General features: G+C 38.8%; 1 protein-coding gene across 4 annotated transcripts; it reads left to right on the top strand.

The window, feature by feature from the left end:
* The first annotated feature begins 2,259 nt into the window (after nucleotides 1-2,259).
* Nucleotides 2,260-17,356, top strand: LOC140951326 (probable ubiquitin carboxyl-terminal hydrolase MINDY-4). Of its 4 annotated transcripts, none has more exons than XM_073400583.1 (20): nucleotides 2,260-2,452; nucleotides 4,234-4,313; nucleotides 5,038-5,062; nucleotides 5,453-5,513; nucleotides 5,916-6,157; nucleotides 6,895-6,961; nucleotides 8,379-8,542; nucleotides 8,803-8,913; nucleotides 9,364-9,452; nucleotides 9,892-9,993; nucleotides 10,669-10,732; nucleotides 11,405-11,470; nucleotides 11,622-11,692; nucleotides 12,350-12,413; nucleotides 13,185-13,271; nucleotides 13,964-14,047; nucleotides 14,586-14,689; nucleotides 14,785-14,873; nucleotides 15,091-15,166; nucleotides 15,818-17,356. In XM_073400583.1, the coding sequence occupies exons 2-20, from the start codon at nucleotides 4,246-4,248 to the stop codon at nucleotides 15,858-15,860; spliced, it is 1,677 nt and encodes a 558-aa protein (XP_073256684.1). In that variant the 5' UTR covers nucleotides 2,260-2,452; nucleotides 4,234-4,245; the 3' UTR covers nucleotides 15,861-17,356. The 4 variants fall into 4 exon arrangements, with proteins under 4 accessions (XP_073256684.1, XP_073256683.1, XP_073256682.1 ...); XM_073400582.1 differs by having other exon boundaries at nucleotides 4,230-4,313; nucleotides 5,441-5,513; XM_073400581.1 differs by having other exon boundaries at nucleotides 2,261-2,452; nucleotides 5,441-5,513.
* The last annotated feature ends 1,896 nt before the right edge of the window (nucleotides 17,357-19,252 follow it).

Below are 19,252 nucleotides of genomic sequence, written 5' to 3'. Positions count from 1 at the left end.
GTTTCTTTGACTCGAAATTCCAATCAGCAAGACAGGTTTTGCTTCTATAAATTCCACCAATGAACGTAAAAGGGTTCTTGTTGCAAAAAAGGCTGACCGGAGAGTGATGGGAGACCATACAAAAATTTACCAAAATTTTAATTAGAGTGAGACTTGCACTAGTTTATGAAGACCAATCATTGTGAAAATGTTTCGATATCCAAATGCTGTGCAGCAGCAGACATTTAAAAAAAAACACAGGCGCTCTTGACCCATCATGGTACAACTATCTCTTTTTCTGTTGTCTTTGTCTTCTTTGTCCGCCATTTTGCTACTTTAAGGACTGCATGTCCATGAATTGCTTCACGTATATTTGCTCGACCTCCAATAGCCTTAGTGCTATAAATACTGCAGAGGGTCAAATAAAGGTTATTGTTATTATCAAGCCTCTTTTTCATGCAACTTTTACACTCTTTGTTGTTTCAAGGATGAGAGATGACGCGTTGTATTTCTTTATTGACAGCAATACAAGTACTCTGTAACTTTTGATAACTCGACCAGGAGTACCATTTGGGTTTTTAAAGATTTCTTATAACCACAGAGAGCAAATTAATCATCCTAAATAACTTTATTCCCACTTACACAAACGAAGCATTTTAAAATACTGCAAGTTTTAACAAAGTGAAAATCAGCAACAGAAACCCGCAACTTTTAAGGTTCAAAGAAAATTCAAGGAAACTTTAGCTTGTGCCTTACCCAGGTGCTCAATTTGTAGTCGACAAATGCCAGTTGACAGCTTGCAATAAACTAGATTAATCAATTAATGAATTTTCTTCCCCAAAAAACAAACAAACAAATAAACAAGTTTAAATCGTGCTTTAGTTTCGGTGTGAAGATTGCGGGAGTCTGCTTATTCGCCTAGTAGAAAAACAACAAACGGCACGGTGCAAGGCACGTTCTTGAGTGACGCCACTATTCGCACAATTAAAGGAAACTAAAATGACACAGCAGAATCTGTGGCACTGTGAGGTTTACCGTAGAATGACTGTCTGGTGAACCCTATCGAAAACGACCAATCTTAAACGAGCCATGATTTTCCGCACGACGATAATTAATCTATGCTGACAAGAGAGGATAAAGCTCTTAACTGTTCAAAACAAAATTCAATAACCATAACATTGATAGATTAGCTTAGATTGTGAACTTACGACGCCCTCGCAAGCCAAGCCAAAAAAAACAATAAACATTCACAGCTTTTCTTTTTTGGGGCATAAAACTTTAATTCGTGTAAGAACTTTAAACGTCAGCCTAACTCGGTGTAGCCTGCGAAAACAGCCGTTACTCTCCTCGCTCTTCGCCTCTGGGGACGTGATTCCTCGGGAAACGTCCTCAGCGGCGAAGAGCGAGGAGAAACGACTGTTTTCGCGGGCTATACTCGGTGAAATTGCAATCTTTTACCTCTTCCTTCGTGGACGAGGAAAGAAAAAATAGACAAATAATAAAAACATGTACTTCCGCAATCTTTTATCGGACAATAGGCTCTTTGCATGACTTGATCACGTGATCAACTTTCGGTAAGCACGAAAATAGTTCACTTGCGAAAAATTTGGTCAGCACAAGCTGAAAGAGCATATTAAAATTAGGTGACCTGAGCATTTTCAGCCGTGTATCTCAAAAGTAGCGATTGCAACGGCCGCCGAAAGTTGAAGCATTTGTATGAGAAAAACAACTTTTGCACCCAGTCACGATTGCATGGCCTTGTAATTTCGAAATTTTCAAAACTGTCATGAAATATTTCCTTAAGCATTACGGGCTCAAATCTCCTTTTAATTCATAAACGCAATTTGAGCGCTTAAATTCGTACTGGAAAGATTTAACGACAGTTTAAAAATTTTACAATTTACAAGGATTTGTATGGGAAACCATACAAGCGTGACTGCCTGTGGCAAAAGTTGTTTTTCTCGTGAATGTTTCTAACTTTCGGTGGCCGTTACAATCGCTACTTTTGTGATACACGGCTGAAAATGCTCATATTAGTTAATTTTAATATGCCCTTTCAGCTTGTGCTAACAAAATTTTTCAAAAGTAAACTGTTTTCGTGTTTACCGAAAGTTGGTCACGTGATCAAGTCATGCAAACCCCACAGAAAGTACACCTCGTGTACTTTATATGACATATCTATCTGCATCACTAAGAGACCAACATGGCGTCTTGCCGATCAGTCAACTTTGAGTAGTTTCTTTAAAAGCAATGACAGCCGGACATCTAAAAGATCTTCCATACATAGGCTTCCTATTTGGCGTCATGACTCGTGCGGAACACTCCAAGACTTTTTCATTCTCTTGGAGCTGACGGAAAAATCCCTACGCAAGTTGATGAAAGTCACCTGACTAGCTGCGCTACAAAGATTTTGGAGGTCGATATTACTGACGCGGAATGCATTTATAGTGGGAGCGTTTGACTCCGGTAAAACGTAAGGCATTGAAAATATACAGTCCCATTTTCTAGCCTTAGTTGTAAATTGGGGGAAAGAAGCTGAAAGAAGGAAGCTTTGTTTTGTAGTTGTTTTCCAGTGTTATTCTTTTCCAGAACAATAGGTCCAATATCAATATCAAAAGTAATATCGCTCTCTGACAACTGGGATCTAAAGGGAGTTGTTATTTTGTTAATAATAATAATAATAATAATAAAAATAATAGTAACAATAAAAGTTATAACAATAATAACAATAACCATAACAATAATAAGCTTAATGATAATAATATAATTATTGTTATTAGTAATGGTAACAGGACTGAGTGGAGTCCAATTCGGTCTGTAATCATACAAGTGATTAACAAAATCGGACGACCGTGTAGCGCGAGTCCGATTTGTTTAATCACAAGTATGATTACAGACTGAATTGGACGACATGAAGTTCTGTTACCAATTAATCATAACTGTAACAAAATTTGTGATATATAAAGCCCTTTTTTGAAATCAAAAGAGAAGAAATTCCAATTTTTTTTGCTAGTAGTGAAAAAAAAGCCATTCAAGTGCGCACGTGATGGCGCGTACTGTCCAATTACTTAGGCATGACACGTACTGTTCTATTAAATTGTCCAATTAAGGCTGAAATCAGGGCAGTTGATAGCCAATCAGATTTGAGAATTTTGTTATAGTTATGATTATTATCATAACATGCATGCACCTCAATATAATGAAGGGGCAAAGGACTGGCAAAATTTGTTTGCTATACTGAGGTTTTGTTATATCCAGGTTCTTTTCAATAATTATTTGACTATTGCTGGGTTAAAGAAAATAATTTGTTATACTTAGGACTTATTATGGAGGTTAGTTATATCGAGGTTCCACTGTAGATTGCTTGCTACCTTTCTTTCCCTGTGGATGATCAATGTAATCTATGGAACAGCATTGTTGCTGTCATGGTTGTGACATGTTATGTATGTACAAAGGTCGATATGATTATATGCAGGGTTTTCGCCAATCTTGAAAAGTCCTTGAATTTTGGGGGAAATCCTTGAAAAGTCCTTAAATTTTCTACAACTTTAAATAATTGTAGTGGCCTGGAAAGTGTTTTTAAGACAGAATCCATCAGGAAATTGAGTAATTTTAATTTTCACTGGACATTTGTATAAAATTTTCTTGAAAGTACCCAATTTCGTGATGGATTCCGTCTTAATGCTTTTTGGTTGTCTAAAACAAAATATTAATCAGAGCTCAGAGAAGTTAAAGGTGATTTACATAAATGGTTTTTGTTTTATTTGACAGTTAACTATCAATTTAAGATAAGTGAACTGAAAAATGTAGAGAAGGTGGTAAAGCAAAAACAGTTCAAGTCTTAAAGTCCTTTTCGAATGGACTGGGAATGTGCATTTTTGTACAATCTGTGAAAGAGGCCCTGCCAGGGTAAATTCTGACAAGTGACATGGCCCAAAAAGTAGCGACAGCACGTAAAATGAAGTCACGACAAGAGACAACTTCTCTCGGCCAAATTGCGACAGTGACGGTAAAGCCGACAATAATCGACAAGCATTTATAAACACCGACATGAGACGTTTTAAAATTCAGACGGGCGACATGGGACCCCTCCTGGCAGGGCCTCATGAAAATACATTCAGGATAGGTGTCCTTTAAAATCGAATGTTTTCCTTAAAAAATCCTTAAAAAATGTTTGCAATTTTCTGTATGAACCCTGTATATGGATTATATGGATTATATGATTTCTGGATTTTGTTGTTTCCATGGAGTTAGAAATGGTTAAGAATGTCCAAGGATTCTAAGGATACTAACATACCAATGCTGGAGAAATGGGCAAGAGTTTTTGACAAAAGGTTAGAATTAAATAATATTATTGTTAACATTAGCATTAGGTTAGAGTTACTACTGGCAGGTGTGACCCACATTAAGCCCCCTAAGCCACTACCTTTGAAAATTCAGATAATTTAGCTACACCCCTCACTTGAGTTACAGTTTTATATCAAATGTTTTATTATTAATTATTTCAAATTTTACAAGTAAAGAATATCCACTGCCTACAGTAAGCAATTCGCTAGTTGAGGTGAGCAGTTGTTCTGACATTTATGAATGTCTTTATCAGAGACAATTTTTATTTTCTATACTGAGACAAATATGATGAAAAAAATGGATAAAAAATTGTTTTATTGCGATTGTCTGAATTTTGACAATGTTACTTGGTATCTACATTCATTTGGTAGCGGCAAGGATTAAATAATGCTTTTAGGGACCTAGAAAAATTTTCCAATAAATCTGTAATAGTGAGAAACCATTATATAAATTATTGGAACATATTTTTGGTTAAATGTCTCTTTGAGTTTTGCCTGGTATTCAGGTGTTGCCCTTATTATCAGGGAGCCAGATTATCAAGTGACATGTTAGGAAGGTCATGGGGGTTGACTGTGTGGGGTTAATGGAGCTGCACTGTAATGCTCTTATGATCATTAGCAGTTTCATTTTCTTGCCTAGCAGTAAACATTTTTGTTATTTCCTATTTCTGAATTAAATTAATGTTGGTGTAATCTGTCTCTTTGTTTGCAGCCTTGCAACACCTGTGCCATCAACTGTAAGTAACTGAAAACTTTAATGTGATAAACTTTTAATAATGTTATTTTGTGTTGATTTCTCATGATCTCTTAAAAGTTACAAACATGGCAGCTTTAAGGTATTAAATAAGCTATGAAAACCTTCAAAAATTGAACTTTCCTGTATTTTGGAAAATCTAGTAAATCTAAACCTAAAAATATCCTGTGAATTTTGTCTGGTAGTTGATTCTTCCGCCTTTCTCTGGGGTAACTCACCACTGAGTTAATTAAAGCCAACCAGATACACATTTCTCAGATTTCTTCTGTGTTTTATAACATCATCTACAGAAATAGTTATCTGTGTTTTTCATAGCTGTAAGTGTATTCGCATTCACTATTAAAACTTGCTTACATTTCAGCTAGCCTTAAAGAGATCCAGCACGTTAGAACTAGAAGATGTACAAGAAGATGTCAGTGACGACATTGATATGGGTGAGCTACAAGTCTCTGAGGTTCACTTTGCTTTAATAATTAGTTTTGATGATGATGATCATAATAATAATAATAATAATAATAATAATAATAATAATAATAATAATAATAATAATAATAATAATAGTGAATATAATGAGAATAATAATAGCAAACAGTAAGAGTGTTTTGGTAAGCTCAAAACACAGGGTGTAGCTGATTGTTTCTGGGCTTGATACATCATGAACCTGTGGTGAAAATTAATCAAAACCTTTCCTGTAGCTCTGTTTATTTGAAAATTCTTGGGTATTCATTGTCTTCCTTGAGGAAATTGAGGCTAAACAGGAAAGCTCATTATCAGCTGTACATACAGAGAATATAACTGCAAACCCAGCTCTTATGTTCCCAGCTTGTTTTTACTAGAGATTGGTCATGTGCTTACACCTCCAAAGCCTGCTTATAATTTCAAGACTGCTTCACGTGGTTGCTCACGCCATGACAGAGAACAGAGGAAAGTTCTGGAAGATAAACCGGTCAAACCAGTCAGATCTATCCATCCTAAACTAGTCAAACCTGTAAGGCAAGCGAGGGGAAAATATGAAACATTGGACAATAAAACCATTCAACCACAGAATGAAGCCCAACAGTCTATATCAGAAAAGTTGGTAAGTAAACGTGTAGTCCTGGTTCAAACGTGTAGTCCTGGTTCGAGTTGCAAGAAGACTAATTTTTGAAGGCGAGAGAAGGAAGGGGTTGTTTCTCCAAAGTCCGGCCCAAGAAAGCAATAATTTTGTTCAATGTTTTCACTGAAGCTTCGTTTTCTGGTTTGGAAGCTGCAATTAAATTCTAAGTTGACGACTATTATGTAAGCCTGCCCTGGGTAACAGAGACTTTTCATGCGCGAAAGCATCCCGCCACACGCGAGAAATAAAACGCTGGAACCTAGGGTATTACCAACCAGCTTAGACTAAATATAAATACAATGTCTGATCATGATCTCACCGACAGTAATTTAAGGCCAAAATAAATTAACTACTAGAAGACCTTGCGCATGTAAGCAAACGGCTAGTTATGGCTACCCACCTGCTATCTTCATATCCGGCGGTGTTAGAAAGTTGATGGTCATCGAATTTTGTGGATTGTGGCAAATACACGTACTTTCTCTTTATAGTCACGAAACTTTCAGCCCAGAAACAGTTCAGTGTTCCCATCTTGTTCTCAGTTAAAGTTGTACTCTGTCTAATCGCATATCTAAGTTGCCTTCAGAAAAACTCAGTCTCGCCAAATTCCTATGACTAAATTCCGCGATATCAATGAAGTAATGGCAACTCTTAGAGTTAAACTTGGGAAATTGTGGTCGAATACCCTGAGATGCCCGGATGATGTCTCCTTTTCATCGCAGGTTGCTGCAAAATCTGCAAGTTATCAACAAGAAGTTGTCAAGGAAGTGACACAAGAGCAATCAACAAGTAATTAACACAGATTCTTACAGTCAAATAGCATTAATTGCCCACTTTCAGACTTGTTACACGCTTTACAATAATCATGTATTTCCATACTTAACGAGTGGTGATTTTGGCTAAAGTATCTTCTATTTTGAGTTCATGTTTGGAGAGAAATTGAACCCATATATTTATTATGCCGAACACACTTTTGTGGTATGGATCAGGTAAGCAGTTTTTTTTTATTTGTCCCTAAGTAATCTTTTGCCAACTATCAGAGCCTGATAATTCCAGCTTTTTCCTTTAACCCTAGTGCCGGAATACCCAGTTCCCTTGGTTACTGCTTTCACCATCAACCAATTACTGACTTTCTCGAAACACTTGCTTCCCTTAAAAGAAAACCTGTTTTCACTTAAACAACAGTTCATGCTCCTACGTGAAGCAAGTCTCTTGGTTTCCCTCTTTAAGTGGGTTCAAAACAGCGGGAGTCATTCTTTATTTTGTAACAAAGCCTTGCTGAAAAGTTCGACAACTTTTATGTAAATGTTCATTCAATTATTTCAAATCAGTTCTCGTGTTTCAATGTTAGAGCCAAATAGTACAGCTTTACAACAACTCCAGTACCTCTAGCTAATACAGCTACACAGGTTACCTGTGTTTCGGACAGTCGAATTGTGATACTCTGGTTAGTTTGTTGACAATTTAGAACCATCTTGTAAATCTTATAAAATAGTACCACAGAAATATCGTCCAACAGCGTTCATTCGAATGTTCATACCTTCGCTTTCGATAGAGCTACCGTATCTTAGAGTGGAAGAAAAGGAGCAAAAATGGTAAACAGCCAAAAAATGTACAAGAATGTTTGAAAGTCGAACCTCTCCTCTTTCTATAATCTTCCCTTGATATTTAGATGCACTTTGTACAGGGTAGTAAACAGTTCTTATAGACACGGATATTTGCCAGTGATTTGACTGACAACCTAATCTACCTGTATTTCAGCACTAGGCTGCAAAACTGAGGCCCCAATAAACAACACTATCTACCTATTACATATAAAAAAAGACGCGAGTGGAAGTACTGGTTACACTCAATCTGAGCTAGAACCGCGCACGTTGAGTTACCCCTCAGTTTTTATTTGAACTGTTTAATCACGATTTAATTACCTTCACTACAAGAATGCTGGATTTCAGGGTTATGTACAAACGATACTAACAACAACAGGCCGGAAAAATAAAACCAGATTGTCACAATCTAGGTCTACAATTATTATCGAATTGTCTTTTATTATTCTGGGAGTGGAAATCTTGCACAGAGTAGATTAGATGTCTAGTTACTTAGAAAGTGCCTCAAACCGACGTCTCCTTATTTTAATTATTAGAGTGTACAGGCGTGTCGATCGATTCGTTTTTAGCCTTTAAATTTACGTCAACTACTTTCCTTTCAGACATTGGTCCGCTTTTAACTCATGTGTCTCCAAATCGTTCAAAAAGGCAAAATTCCTCGCGATGCAGACAACGTTTAGAAAGAGAGCGTACAATAGAATCGGCTTCAGAACCAATTAAACCCATCGTTCCTGGTGGAGAACCAATCACACTGGATTTCGCTAGGGTAAAGTAAAATCTTCTTTATTCTAAGAATGCTGAGAGTTCTTTTCGCTACCTTACACTCCTCACTTAAAGTGTCAAGCATTCGAAAGCTACTTCAGTTTTGTCTTGTAGATATTAAATGAACAGTAAACGACGAGTGAAAGAAAAAATCTTGGTCAAGTGGCGCAGTTTGCCGCAAACGTGATTCTAAATCTATTTCTTCGTTAATTTCCTTGTTTCAGTTTTTTCTGTTAACTGTCGCTTTTTGATTTTTTTTTTCAGGCTCTTCGTGTCCTGTTGTTCGGTACACCGTACACATCTTTCAATTCAGACTGGAGAAAACAGCACATCAACTTCTTTACTAATATGTCTTATGCTTTAAGTTTTTACAAGGTAAATTTGATATGGAATTAGCTCTCGAGCTGTTTTTACCCTTGCTCGTGTTTACGTGCGGGTTAAAAAGACTGAGATAGCAATTAAACGTTTTCAGTTTTCCCAGCTCGTTTAAGCCCGGATACCTCAGATCATGCTAAAAAATGTGTATGTACTGGTAATCGCAAACTTCATAAGAAAAGCCATTCACTGTTCAGAAAGGCAGACTAGCGGAGGAGTTTGGGCACGGTCCGAAATGCATCTCGGTGGGACTAATCAACCAATCATATCGCCGGATTTTTTCGTTGTATATTTCAGAGGGAATAAACAGACGCAAGAAATCACGGGTTTATTTGCTTTTATTTCAAGATGTGCAATATTTTCTGGCTATTGCGCAAGAGTGTCCCCTTTGGAAAATCATTTGTATCTGATTTTACTAACTTTATGTTGTTGTTACTGTACCTACCTCAGGCGGGTCCTGATGGGGTGATGGCTTGTTTACAGGGATACCTCTTAAGATACTTACTATACGAACAACCCACCCTGGATCATGTAAAGAGGTAAGCACATAGCCTGCGAGAGAGCGCGCGAGCGAGCCGCGATGCCGCCTCTCGCTCTTGTGTCTCCTTGCGCGTGCCTCTCACGCGTGACTCCTCGCGACTCCCCCAAATGGAGAGCTTGTTCATAGTCAAGTAAACACAAGGCACGTCTTTTTCCTGGCTCGTTTGCGCGTTAGAGCGTGAAATTAAATCGTCGAAACAGGGCAGCATGTTACTAGGCCTAAGGGGCTGCGTTTATTTTGGGCCATTCTTAGATGGGCCATTTTTAGATATCATGGCTCCATCACTTAGGCTTACGACGACAGTTGGTGTCTCGATGACAGCACCAGAACGTTACATAGCTTATTCGTTAGAACAGTGAAACACTTTGTAATGTTATCTTTCTTCCAGTATATTTCGATAGACTCCTCACTTGAGACATTCTTGTTCATCCTTGCAGCATGTTGGCACCCATGTCATCCGACCGACAGAAGGCTCTGATCACAGCTATCGCGAAAATGCTTTGGCAGGCTGGAGGACAAGAACAAGCAATAGTAGTCCTGTGAGTGCACGTAAAACCAAACCGTTATCTGTTTAGATAGAAAGCTCTCATTTTGTTACATGCGTCACACAGGACAGTAAATTTACAGAGAAAGTCTTGCTCGCTAGAACCAACATTTCCTACGTGCGTATCGTTCATTGCTCATCTCTTGGTTCGTTCGCTCGGTTACAGCTCAGGCTTCGCGCTTGGCTTAATGAAGCCTTCTGTAACGCGGTTCCTATTGCCAGGATGAACTAACTATACTACGAGACTGGTGTGTAGCCTGCCTGCCAGAGGCTCTCCCGGGTGTAGGCAGGGAGATAGAAAGGGTAAGGTTGGGGTTAGGGTACTGTGATATAAGAGACCTTTGAATCAAGGTGTCTCTGTCAGTTTCTCTCCCCTACGGGGCGCCTCAGCCACGCGCCGAGACAGCTTGCGCGCTGTAAGTGAATAGCTGCGAAAACGTGGTTACTTTTATATAGGTTGTCTAGGAAACAAAAATAATTTGGACTTAACCTTACAACACATTCCTGCATTCAAGGTGCAAATATTCCCACGTGAATTAGATTCATGTAGCTGATATCATTCGCAAGAAGACGTTGGTATACAAATTTTGATTCGCCCACACGAGAAACCAAATTACCATTGATGCTTTTTTGAAAACCATCGTTGTAATATGGTTATCTTGGTTTGTAGACCTTGCGGTGAATGTAACTGGATAACAATGGATGATTACAGAGAAGATCAGCTTACTGAAAGGGTAAGTTATCAAACCTTCGTAATAGGCGCTACGGAAAGGGAAGCAGGAGTCTTGTACCAACGTGATGTGTGGAGAACGATTTAAGGGCGGCGCTCACTGCGCAGACGATTTGTGCATCATGGAAGGGTCTTAGAATCTCAAAACAGTGTCCGCCGTTCTAGTTAAACCCTTTCACTCCTAATACTGGCCGAGGTGAAGAAGTTCTCAAAAAATTCCAAACATCGTTTGTAAAATCCTAAGAAATAAAAAGTACCATGCAAAAGCCCTTACAGAGAGGTTTTATTTGAATGGTAATAACATAGGATTTTTTCCTCAGACTCAAAATTTAGAGTGACGCATCATCTTACCATATCTAGTAATAGAGGTGAGAGAATTTAGAGTACAGACAAACCATTGAAATTCGCTTGGGACCTAACATGCAACACATGTATCATCCGGGCCCAGCAGTCAGTACTGATAAGCAACATTTACCACAAAAATGTTACAACAGAGACATCTGTCTAGACTTTCCCCCACCCTTTGGCGGCACTAATTTTACGCTTTCCTCTCAGCTGTGATTTGTGCGTTGTGTTTTTTTGAAATGGCAAGCGTGATACTATTTGATTGCAGTCTGTGATAATCTCTGTAGAAAGCAGGTTATTTGACCATTCATTTCCATGTGTTCCCTTATAGCTTCACCTGTTTCGATTCACTGACTCAGCTGACCTCGAAAAATTCATAAAGAAGCAATTAACTTTTGTAAGTATATAAGAACTAGACTACGAGCGTTAGATTTGTATGGGCGTTTATAATGGCGAGCTGAAGTCGAGCTATCGTAAACGCCGACCGTAACTGATTTGAACAAATAATTCTGTTTCCACTGTTTCCCTCTGGCAATTCTCTCTTTTAGTTTGAAAGCACAAACGGGAATGGCTGCATTCTGCTGTTATATTCAGTAATTTTATCAAGAACCGTCGAACGGTAAGCTCATATTTTATAATCCGTTTTTCTTGCCCATACGCAATTTTAGCACAGGAGAACCAACAAGGATGGACGGCTTACACAGTGCTATAATTGTGCTTCCATTATTTAGACCAGGAGTCCGTTTCTCGGTAGTGTTTGTTCGGGCCGAGAAGATTAAATTCAAAATGTCGGTTTTTTAAAGCCAAGCAAGAAAATTCTAGCTATTTTAAACAAACCGGTCCGTATCGAGGTTTAACAATACAGTTTTAAAAACTGCGAGTGAGCAGACGTCTTTGGGAAACTTGCATTGGAGATGTGTCCACCTTATGGAGGTTAAAAAATTTAATGCTTATATCTGTGGCTGGGACCATGACTAAGGGCTTCCTTAGGGGCGGAGGTGTACGTTAGTTAGCGGAGATTCGACCACACATGCGCACTATTGGCATCATTCTCGTCCCCAAAGCTGCGATCCTTGTGGTCAGCGCAACGGATCGGGAGCCGTGGCCCGACTAAAAGGTCTGGGGAAGAGAATGGTATTACACGAAACTGGGTTGGTGTTGTGTCGTAAAAATGACGTAAGATTGCAACGAAATTAACAACAATATTTCAACAACAGTAACCAGCCTAAGGCGGTCTGTGAAAAGACCTGCTCACACACGGAAATTATTTTTGTAGAGTGAGAGAGGATCTTGGTGACCCAAAAGCAACTCTCATAGGACTTCATGATACATGTACACAGGTACGTGTTTAGCCTTTTTTTCGTAAAAAAACTCTTTACAGGCCATTTGGGCTCTAACCAGGTACAGGATTTGAACTTCCCCATAAAATGAAGAGCCGTGCACTCACAGAACATCTCGTGTTCATTTATAAGTTCCTGCCGACATGCAATGCTGACAATTGTATTCGATCGCATATCAATCGGTGGATTTTTTTTACCACTGGAGCAATAATTCCCTTCTCTGAACGTGGAAACAAACGCAGATCAAATAAGATAAATTTTGCTTCATTATTTTTCTTCGTTAAGGTCACGTGCGTGAAACCTAGGTAGATTTCGCGCTCTTACAGCGAATGCAGATAATACGAGGCATTGATTTAAATTATCAAAATTCGAAGTAGAAAGTTGTAGCGGGAGTACCGTTTACATAGAAACACGTAGCATGCAGGTCGGCGGCAAGACTAGCTCAATCGTTAGAGCGCTCGACTGCAGAGGTCGCGGTTTCGATGCGAAGAGCCGGGCCAACACTCAGGTCCTAAAATAAATGAGAAATAAAAGTACGTCCTTTGCCCTGCAAACGGGTAGACCTTCCCGTGGTGGTCCCTTATCGAGTAGGAATCGAATGAATAGTGTCCTCAATACCTACTGACTTTCAAATAAAGTGCGGTTTTCGTAGCCAAGAGATTGGTGCGATGAAGACCTGTTTGGTAGAGAAAAGGGTGCTTATTTCCCTTGCCGTCGATGGGCGTGGTGACTCAACTAAGGTAATCGTAAATTATGCCTTGTTTTACACAGGCGATGATAAACCTGCTGCTCACAGGCAGAGCTGTACCAAACGTATTCAATGGTGATATTGAGTACCACAAAAATGGTCGAAAGATGGTAGGTTACTTTTTCATTTACTTTGTCATTGGCCAGTTAGAAGTCGCGTTTGAAACTGGGTCGGTGTTGTGTCGAATTGCACCATGGGACTGTTCTGTAGTACGCCAATTTGGATCAAGTTTCCTGTGCAACCAAAGGAGCGATAGCATTACGAGAACAGTCTTATACGGTAGTGCAGTCTGATTCAAACCGAACCAGTGTCGATGCTCATCTTCAACATAGAGACCTTTAGATTCGAGGACGAGATTTTACTAAAGCTATTTTCGCGTATTGTCAAAAAATACCCCCCCCCCCCCTCTTCCCCCGAAGGTTTCATTTTATCTTTTTAACCAGAAAAGTTAGCACGGTTAACCCCTTAACAGAATGACAGCGACTAGTATGTTTTCCCGCCAAAATGATGCTGGTTCACGCGCGCGCACTACTTAGTACTTACAAAATGTCGTCCTTGTATTCGTCCCTGTCTTAAATCCTAAGGTCTCTATAAGTGAGAAATTGTTCCAGCGTTTTTGAATAATATCGCACGCGAATATAATGGGTGGACAAGTGAATTTTTCGAAGCAGTCAAAACTCGACGTAAAAAGTAAAGGTGCGACTTTTTTTTCCTTCATTAAAATGGTACCTCACTGAAGGTGTTAAACTTTTGAATGGTGGCGTTTTTATTTATTTATTTATATTGTTTTTTTCTTCATTAGTCTCATCCATTAACTGGCATCAAAGATCGAAATGAAATTGGTTTCTTGTCCACTGAAGAGTATCACGATCCTAGATCGTTCCAGGTAATGAAAGTCGGGTAAACTCTAAGATTTAAAAAGAAGTTGCCACTGCGCCAGCAGCAAGAACGGCAAAAAGAAGATAAGGATGTATTAGTAAAACAAAGCCCCCCGCTCGTGCGTTTGACATCTTGATACATGTACATTTCTTAACCGTTCCCTGCGAAATTTGAACAAACTAACATCATCAGTCAAAAAGGGGGACTCTTGATAGTTCCTTGAACTGATTAATCTGTGGCCCTCTAAGGAAACAACTGACATAACAAATCAACTGTTAAAAAATAATAATAATAAAAAAATACACGAAATATTGGAAGTCGAAATCGGCCTGTTTCACTGTTTAAGTTTTCATGACTCGCCATTTTGAGTTCATGTGACGTCATTGGCTCCCATTTTGTCAGGAAACAACGTTCTTTTTTATGGAATAATAGCAAAAACTAAATGCGGTCATCAAATTTACACTGTTGACGGGCGGAAAATGTTCATTAGTTATTAATCATTGCACTTTAGTAACAGCTTTTTGTATTGACCGCTGGTTGAATAGGTTGGTAGCATGCTCAAGACTCCCAAGTTTCCAGTATGGGTTGTAAAAACTGGTGAACGATATGGAGTAATGTTCTCTCTCAACAAGGACCTCGTCAACGATTGGTCAGTAATGTTTATATATTATATCCTATTCTTTGTCTTTCTCGGGTCCTACTTCAGCCGCCATGGTTGACTGTTTTTGTGCTTTTTCTTTGCAGGAGGCTAGAGAGAAGATTTGACTTATTTCACTGCACTGGTTCTTCCAAGCGAAACAGTACTGCAGATGAATCATGTGTATTCGTTGTTGGTAAGACAACTTTTTTTGTTCTTGAACCTAAAGCTGATCCGCTGCCTCGTTTGAGAAATAGAGGGCGTAAAATACGAGCGGCCGGGATGTAAAGGTATTCATGATTCCCAGACAAACGTTTAACTAATAGAGGGAGTTGAAATAATCATCGCACTGAAGTCGAAAAGGATGCAAATTTACTTTTTAAGTAACGTTTAGTCGCTTATTTTCCTCTCAGATACAAGAGACTTGTTCAATCCTGATGAGGAGTTCGGTGAAGAACCAAGTGATGCGGAATATTGTATAAAAACAAAGTGAGTTAACTAGCCCTCTGCTATTACGGAAAAAGTATTTGTAGAGTTGTAAAGGGAATACCTTATTATAGGAAATTAACTCTTCATAAAATAAAAGCGAATTTTAAAATTTTAACGTTGAATTACCGCGCCGTTAATTAAGTGGAGAGTTAATTTCCGGGACCTTAATTCCATTATTTTGGCCCCAAATTCTCAATACACTTCTGGCCCCGATTGTTTAATAGTTGGATAGCGCTTTCCACAGGATAAATTCAGTGGATATAAGTATTAATTTAAGTCGCGTTAATTTCCAATATCTTAATGTCGTGGAGAATTTACAATTTTCTATAATAGGGTAGATTCGAATACTTTCAAGAGACAGGGGATATATCATATTTCGGAAGAACGGCCAGAGGAATATCATTAAAATTGCTCATCTCTCTTTCCCTGTCTTGTTTGCGCTCTGATTCCTGTTTTATGAAGCACTGTTAAAATCTACGTTAGGTGAGTAAAGCATAAATAAATCTTCTTATATTGCAGTTCTCGCACCCTTTTCTGTCAAAAAGCCGGAATGGTTATGAACTCTGACGCAGTGCAATTTACTGACAATAATTTCGTTGTCATGAAATACAGTAATGTGGATTTTTTTTTGCTGTCATTCCTTCTACGTAGGTGGCCAGGAGCGTTGACTGAGTTAAAAGAAGAGAAGAGCTGACAATGGAAAATAACGAACAAGGACTGGGAATCTGGATTCAGGGACGTTAATGAAACTGCGATTCTCGTAAATTATAACCCGCTCTTTCCCAGCGTTTCTCCGTTTGGCAGAGAGGGCCTGGAAATGGCGCTAAGAACAACGTTCAACAGGTTTCTCTTCTTGCAAAGAAAACCTGGAAATGAGGCAAAATAATGAAATTGTTCGCTCTGCGGGTGCTATTTTTATTTTTATAATTGCACATAATTATTTACATTTTGTAGCGTTTGCCTTTGACAATTGGAAAATTAACAGCAAAAGTCAGCGGGTACCTGCGTTTTTGTGAGATTTAAAATAACTGGTCTTTTGGACCAAGGCATAAGCAAATAGGGAAGCCAATAACAAGTTTGTGAGCCGGTTCAGTTGTTGTCACGGCTGAAACCTCTGGCAGGACACTGGAAATCAGCCCTAAGGGTGGATTTCCACTGTAGCGTAATTTTTAGGTGCTTTCGCGCGTAAAATTTACGTGCGTAAATAAAATAGAGGCAAAGTATGTAATGAAAGGTCGTAAAGGTTTAGCGAGGTTCAAGTTTTACGTTTATGCGCGCCGCTATATACATTGCCTCTATTTTGTTTCCGCACGTAAAATTTACGCGCGTAAGCACCTAAATTATGCAACAGTGGAAATCAACCCTAACGGCTAACCCGCTTCCCGGATGTATGCCCGCAATTTTAGCGGATTGGGGAGAAAGTGTGTTAAGTATAAAGCTGGTCTTGGAATAAATTTCAGGACGTTCTGAGTTCTTGAAATCACTGAAGCCAGTTAGTGTGCAAATTTTTATGCGATGTCTGTAGTTTAAACGAACACAGGGGTGATTTCAGATCGTAACGACAACCGTCCCTCTTTGTCAAATTTTGGCTGTTATAGATTTCACTTGTTTCACGATGGACATGTAATTCAGTTTTAGTTGGCCGCACGTAAAACCCACGTGGTTGATGTTGGCCAATCTGATATGGCTCTTAACTGCAAACAAACATGAAACTTAAACTAACGAACTCTTTTGACATGTTCATATTATCTAACAAGGTTTAATAAAGATTGAGTTAACTTGTGTGTCTGTCAAATAAACAAAGCCTAGTTTTCTGAAACAGGCCGATATTTTAATGAGAATCGGAGATAACTTTGTTTTGATTTGACTTGACTACTGACTTTCCGAACATGTTTGAAAAGGCCAACATTTGTAACTGACCAAGACATACGAATGGTGGGTATTAAGAAATGTAACAAGTAGTCCGCACTTGCTAGTTTTTTGGCAGTAGTACTAAATATTTGTTGTAGAAAAACTTGAGAGCAAGAACTTTTAGTAACACAGTATATTTTTTTTGGCATCCAAATTTGTATTTCTTAACGAAAAATGTCATGTTTCTCAAAGAGGCAAAAAGTTTACCCTTACTTAACAAGCATAGCCGGCTTGTGCAAAATTTGTACAAAAAGTGAGAAATAAAAGTTCAGTTTTGAATCGCTGGCCGTCTTTAAAGAAGATACTCTGATCGTTTTACCCTGGGCTCGGCTTGAGACCTATTTATAACCAACGCAAGTATCGGGAAGCCGTGAGAGAGATCGTCCTCGGATATCTAAGTAATCGTACGCCGCCGGAACATCTTAGCCGTTTGCCATAAGGTGGAGATTAAACTCTGCCTTTGGAAACCGGTCGTTTCGATACAAGTCGTTTGGATACGAACTCATGCAGTGAAATTGCACAAGAATTTCCATCACTTCAAGTAAAGTTTGCAGTTGAACAAGAAAAACATTTTGGGTAAATATTCTTCGTTCTTTAAGCCTGGTAAGAAAACTATTTACACTTCGAAGGAATTAACTTGTATCGAAACGACCAGTAACCCCGCCTTTAAGTAACGTGGTTCAGAAATACAGGGAACAGTGAGAGTGTAGTGTAGGATGAGCTGTGTTCCAGCCATGAGATGATTCGGCAGTTCCCGTCGGATTAGTTTATTGAGGATTACAATGCCATCAGTGAAACAAGCGGTCCGCTAAATATATAGTACATCTTCATTCAGTTGTCAGTAACAGAAATTGGAAGGAAACGTTTGTGATTCACTGTCGTTCGTGTCCGCATAATATGAACTCTTTTGTGCATTTGTATTTCCAAGTTACTGGGAGTAGTCATAACACGATTTATGCCGCGATGGTATTCTGTTGTAATTGCCCTGAAATGTAACGAAAATCCCAAACAATGCCGGGCAGTTAGCACTGTTAATTTAGGTAAGCTTTATTTATCTTAAATTTCCTCGAAGATTCGCGAACATTAAAGTGACCTTAAGAGAAACTCCTATTTGAGATCCTCTAGTGCACCTCATCCGTCTTCTTAATATGCCTTCGTCGCATCGAAAACGATACGCGAACAGTCCGGGTCCAAACTTATACTTATCAGAAAGTAGCCGAGCATAGGTAAACATTTGGGTTACCGGTAGTTGTCAAAACGGTGTCTAATTAAATGATTGGAAAGTACTTAATTCAAACATCAGGAACTCGTTTCAAAGGTAACATGGGTGTTCACGGAGAACAAGTCAATGAACATCATAAGAGGAAACTTTTCAGGTTGTAATGCTTTGTAGTTTGCTATTTTCCCTGCTAATACGTAGGTACGGGCAGCTGTTATTATAAACGTTTTGGTCATTCCACAAAAGTAAACTCCTGGTTTCCTTTGATAGAAATACATGACACTTTTTTATGATATAAACAGTTGGTGTCTTACAAAATTTTTTGTCAGGCTTCGAATCAGATTAAGTTTCAAGAGAGGTTAGTTATAAATGTAGCGCTATAAAAAAGAAACATGTGGTCTTTCTAAGTACTAAGGTTAAAAGGTACAGGTTAGAAATGACCGAAAGGGGTTTGAATTAAAGAATTGAAAAAGTATTCATCTTCTTTTCTTTAAAGAAATCGCCCAATTTTAAGGAAAACGACGATACAACGGGTGAAATCGATTCAAGCGAACCCCAGGCAATTTAATCATGTGTCAGGCGTGCTGAGAGAAAATCTCCGCTGCTTAACCAAACAATTTTCAATACCTTCGCGGATATGAATCTTCATCTCGTTCACGCTGATCCTTTTGGTGGCCTGTCAGTTGCCAGCGCCTGCAGCCATTGGGTGCGGTCAGCTATGATCTCAACATATTGAGAACATTGAATTTGACAAGTAAAAAGGGAATTTTAGAATCTGAATCCAAGAGAGGCAGATGAACTACATTCTCTCTTGCTATAAACGTAACAAAATAAATAACGACGGTTTTGTTGGCTTACGTGGTCCGTAACCTGCTATGAATTTTCTCTGTTCCTGTTTTGATACTAAGCAACGCAAAGGACATCGAAGTTCAACCTGCTTCCCGTGATATTGGCCT

The sequence above is a fragment of the Porites lutea genome, chromosome 10, assembly GCF_958299795.1.
Source record: "Porites lutea chromosome 10, jaPorLute2.1, whole genome shotgun sequence".
Taxonomy (NCBI): Eukaryota; Metazoa; Cnidaria; class Anthozoa; order Scleractinia; family Poritidae; genus Porites; species Porites lutea.
Note: the sequence above shows the minus strand (reverse complement) of the source record. Positions and strands in the feature narration are given on the sequence as shown.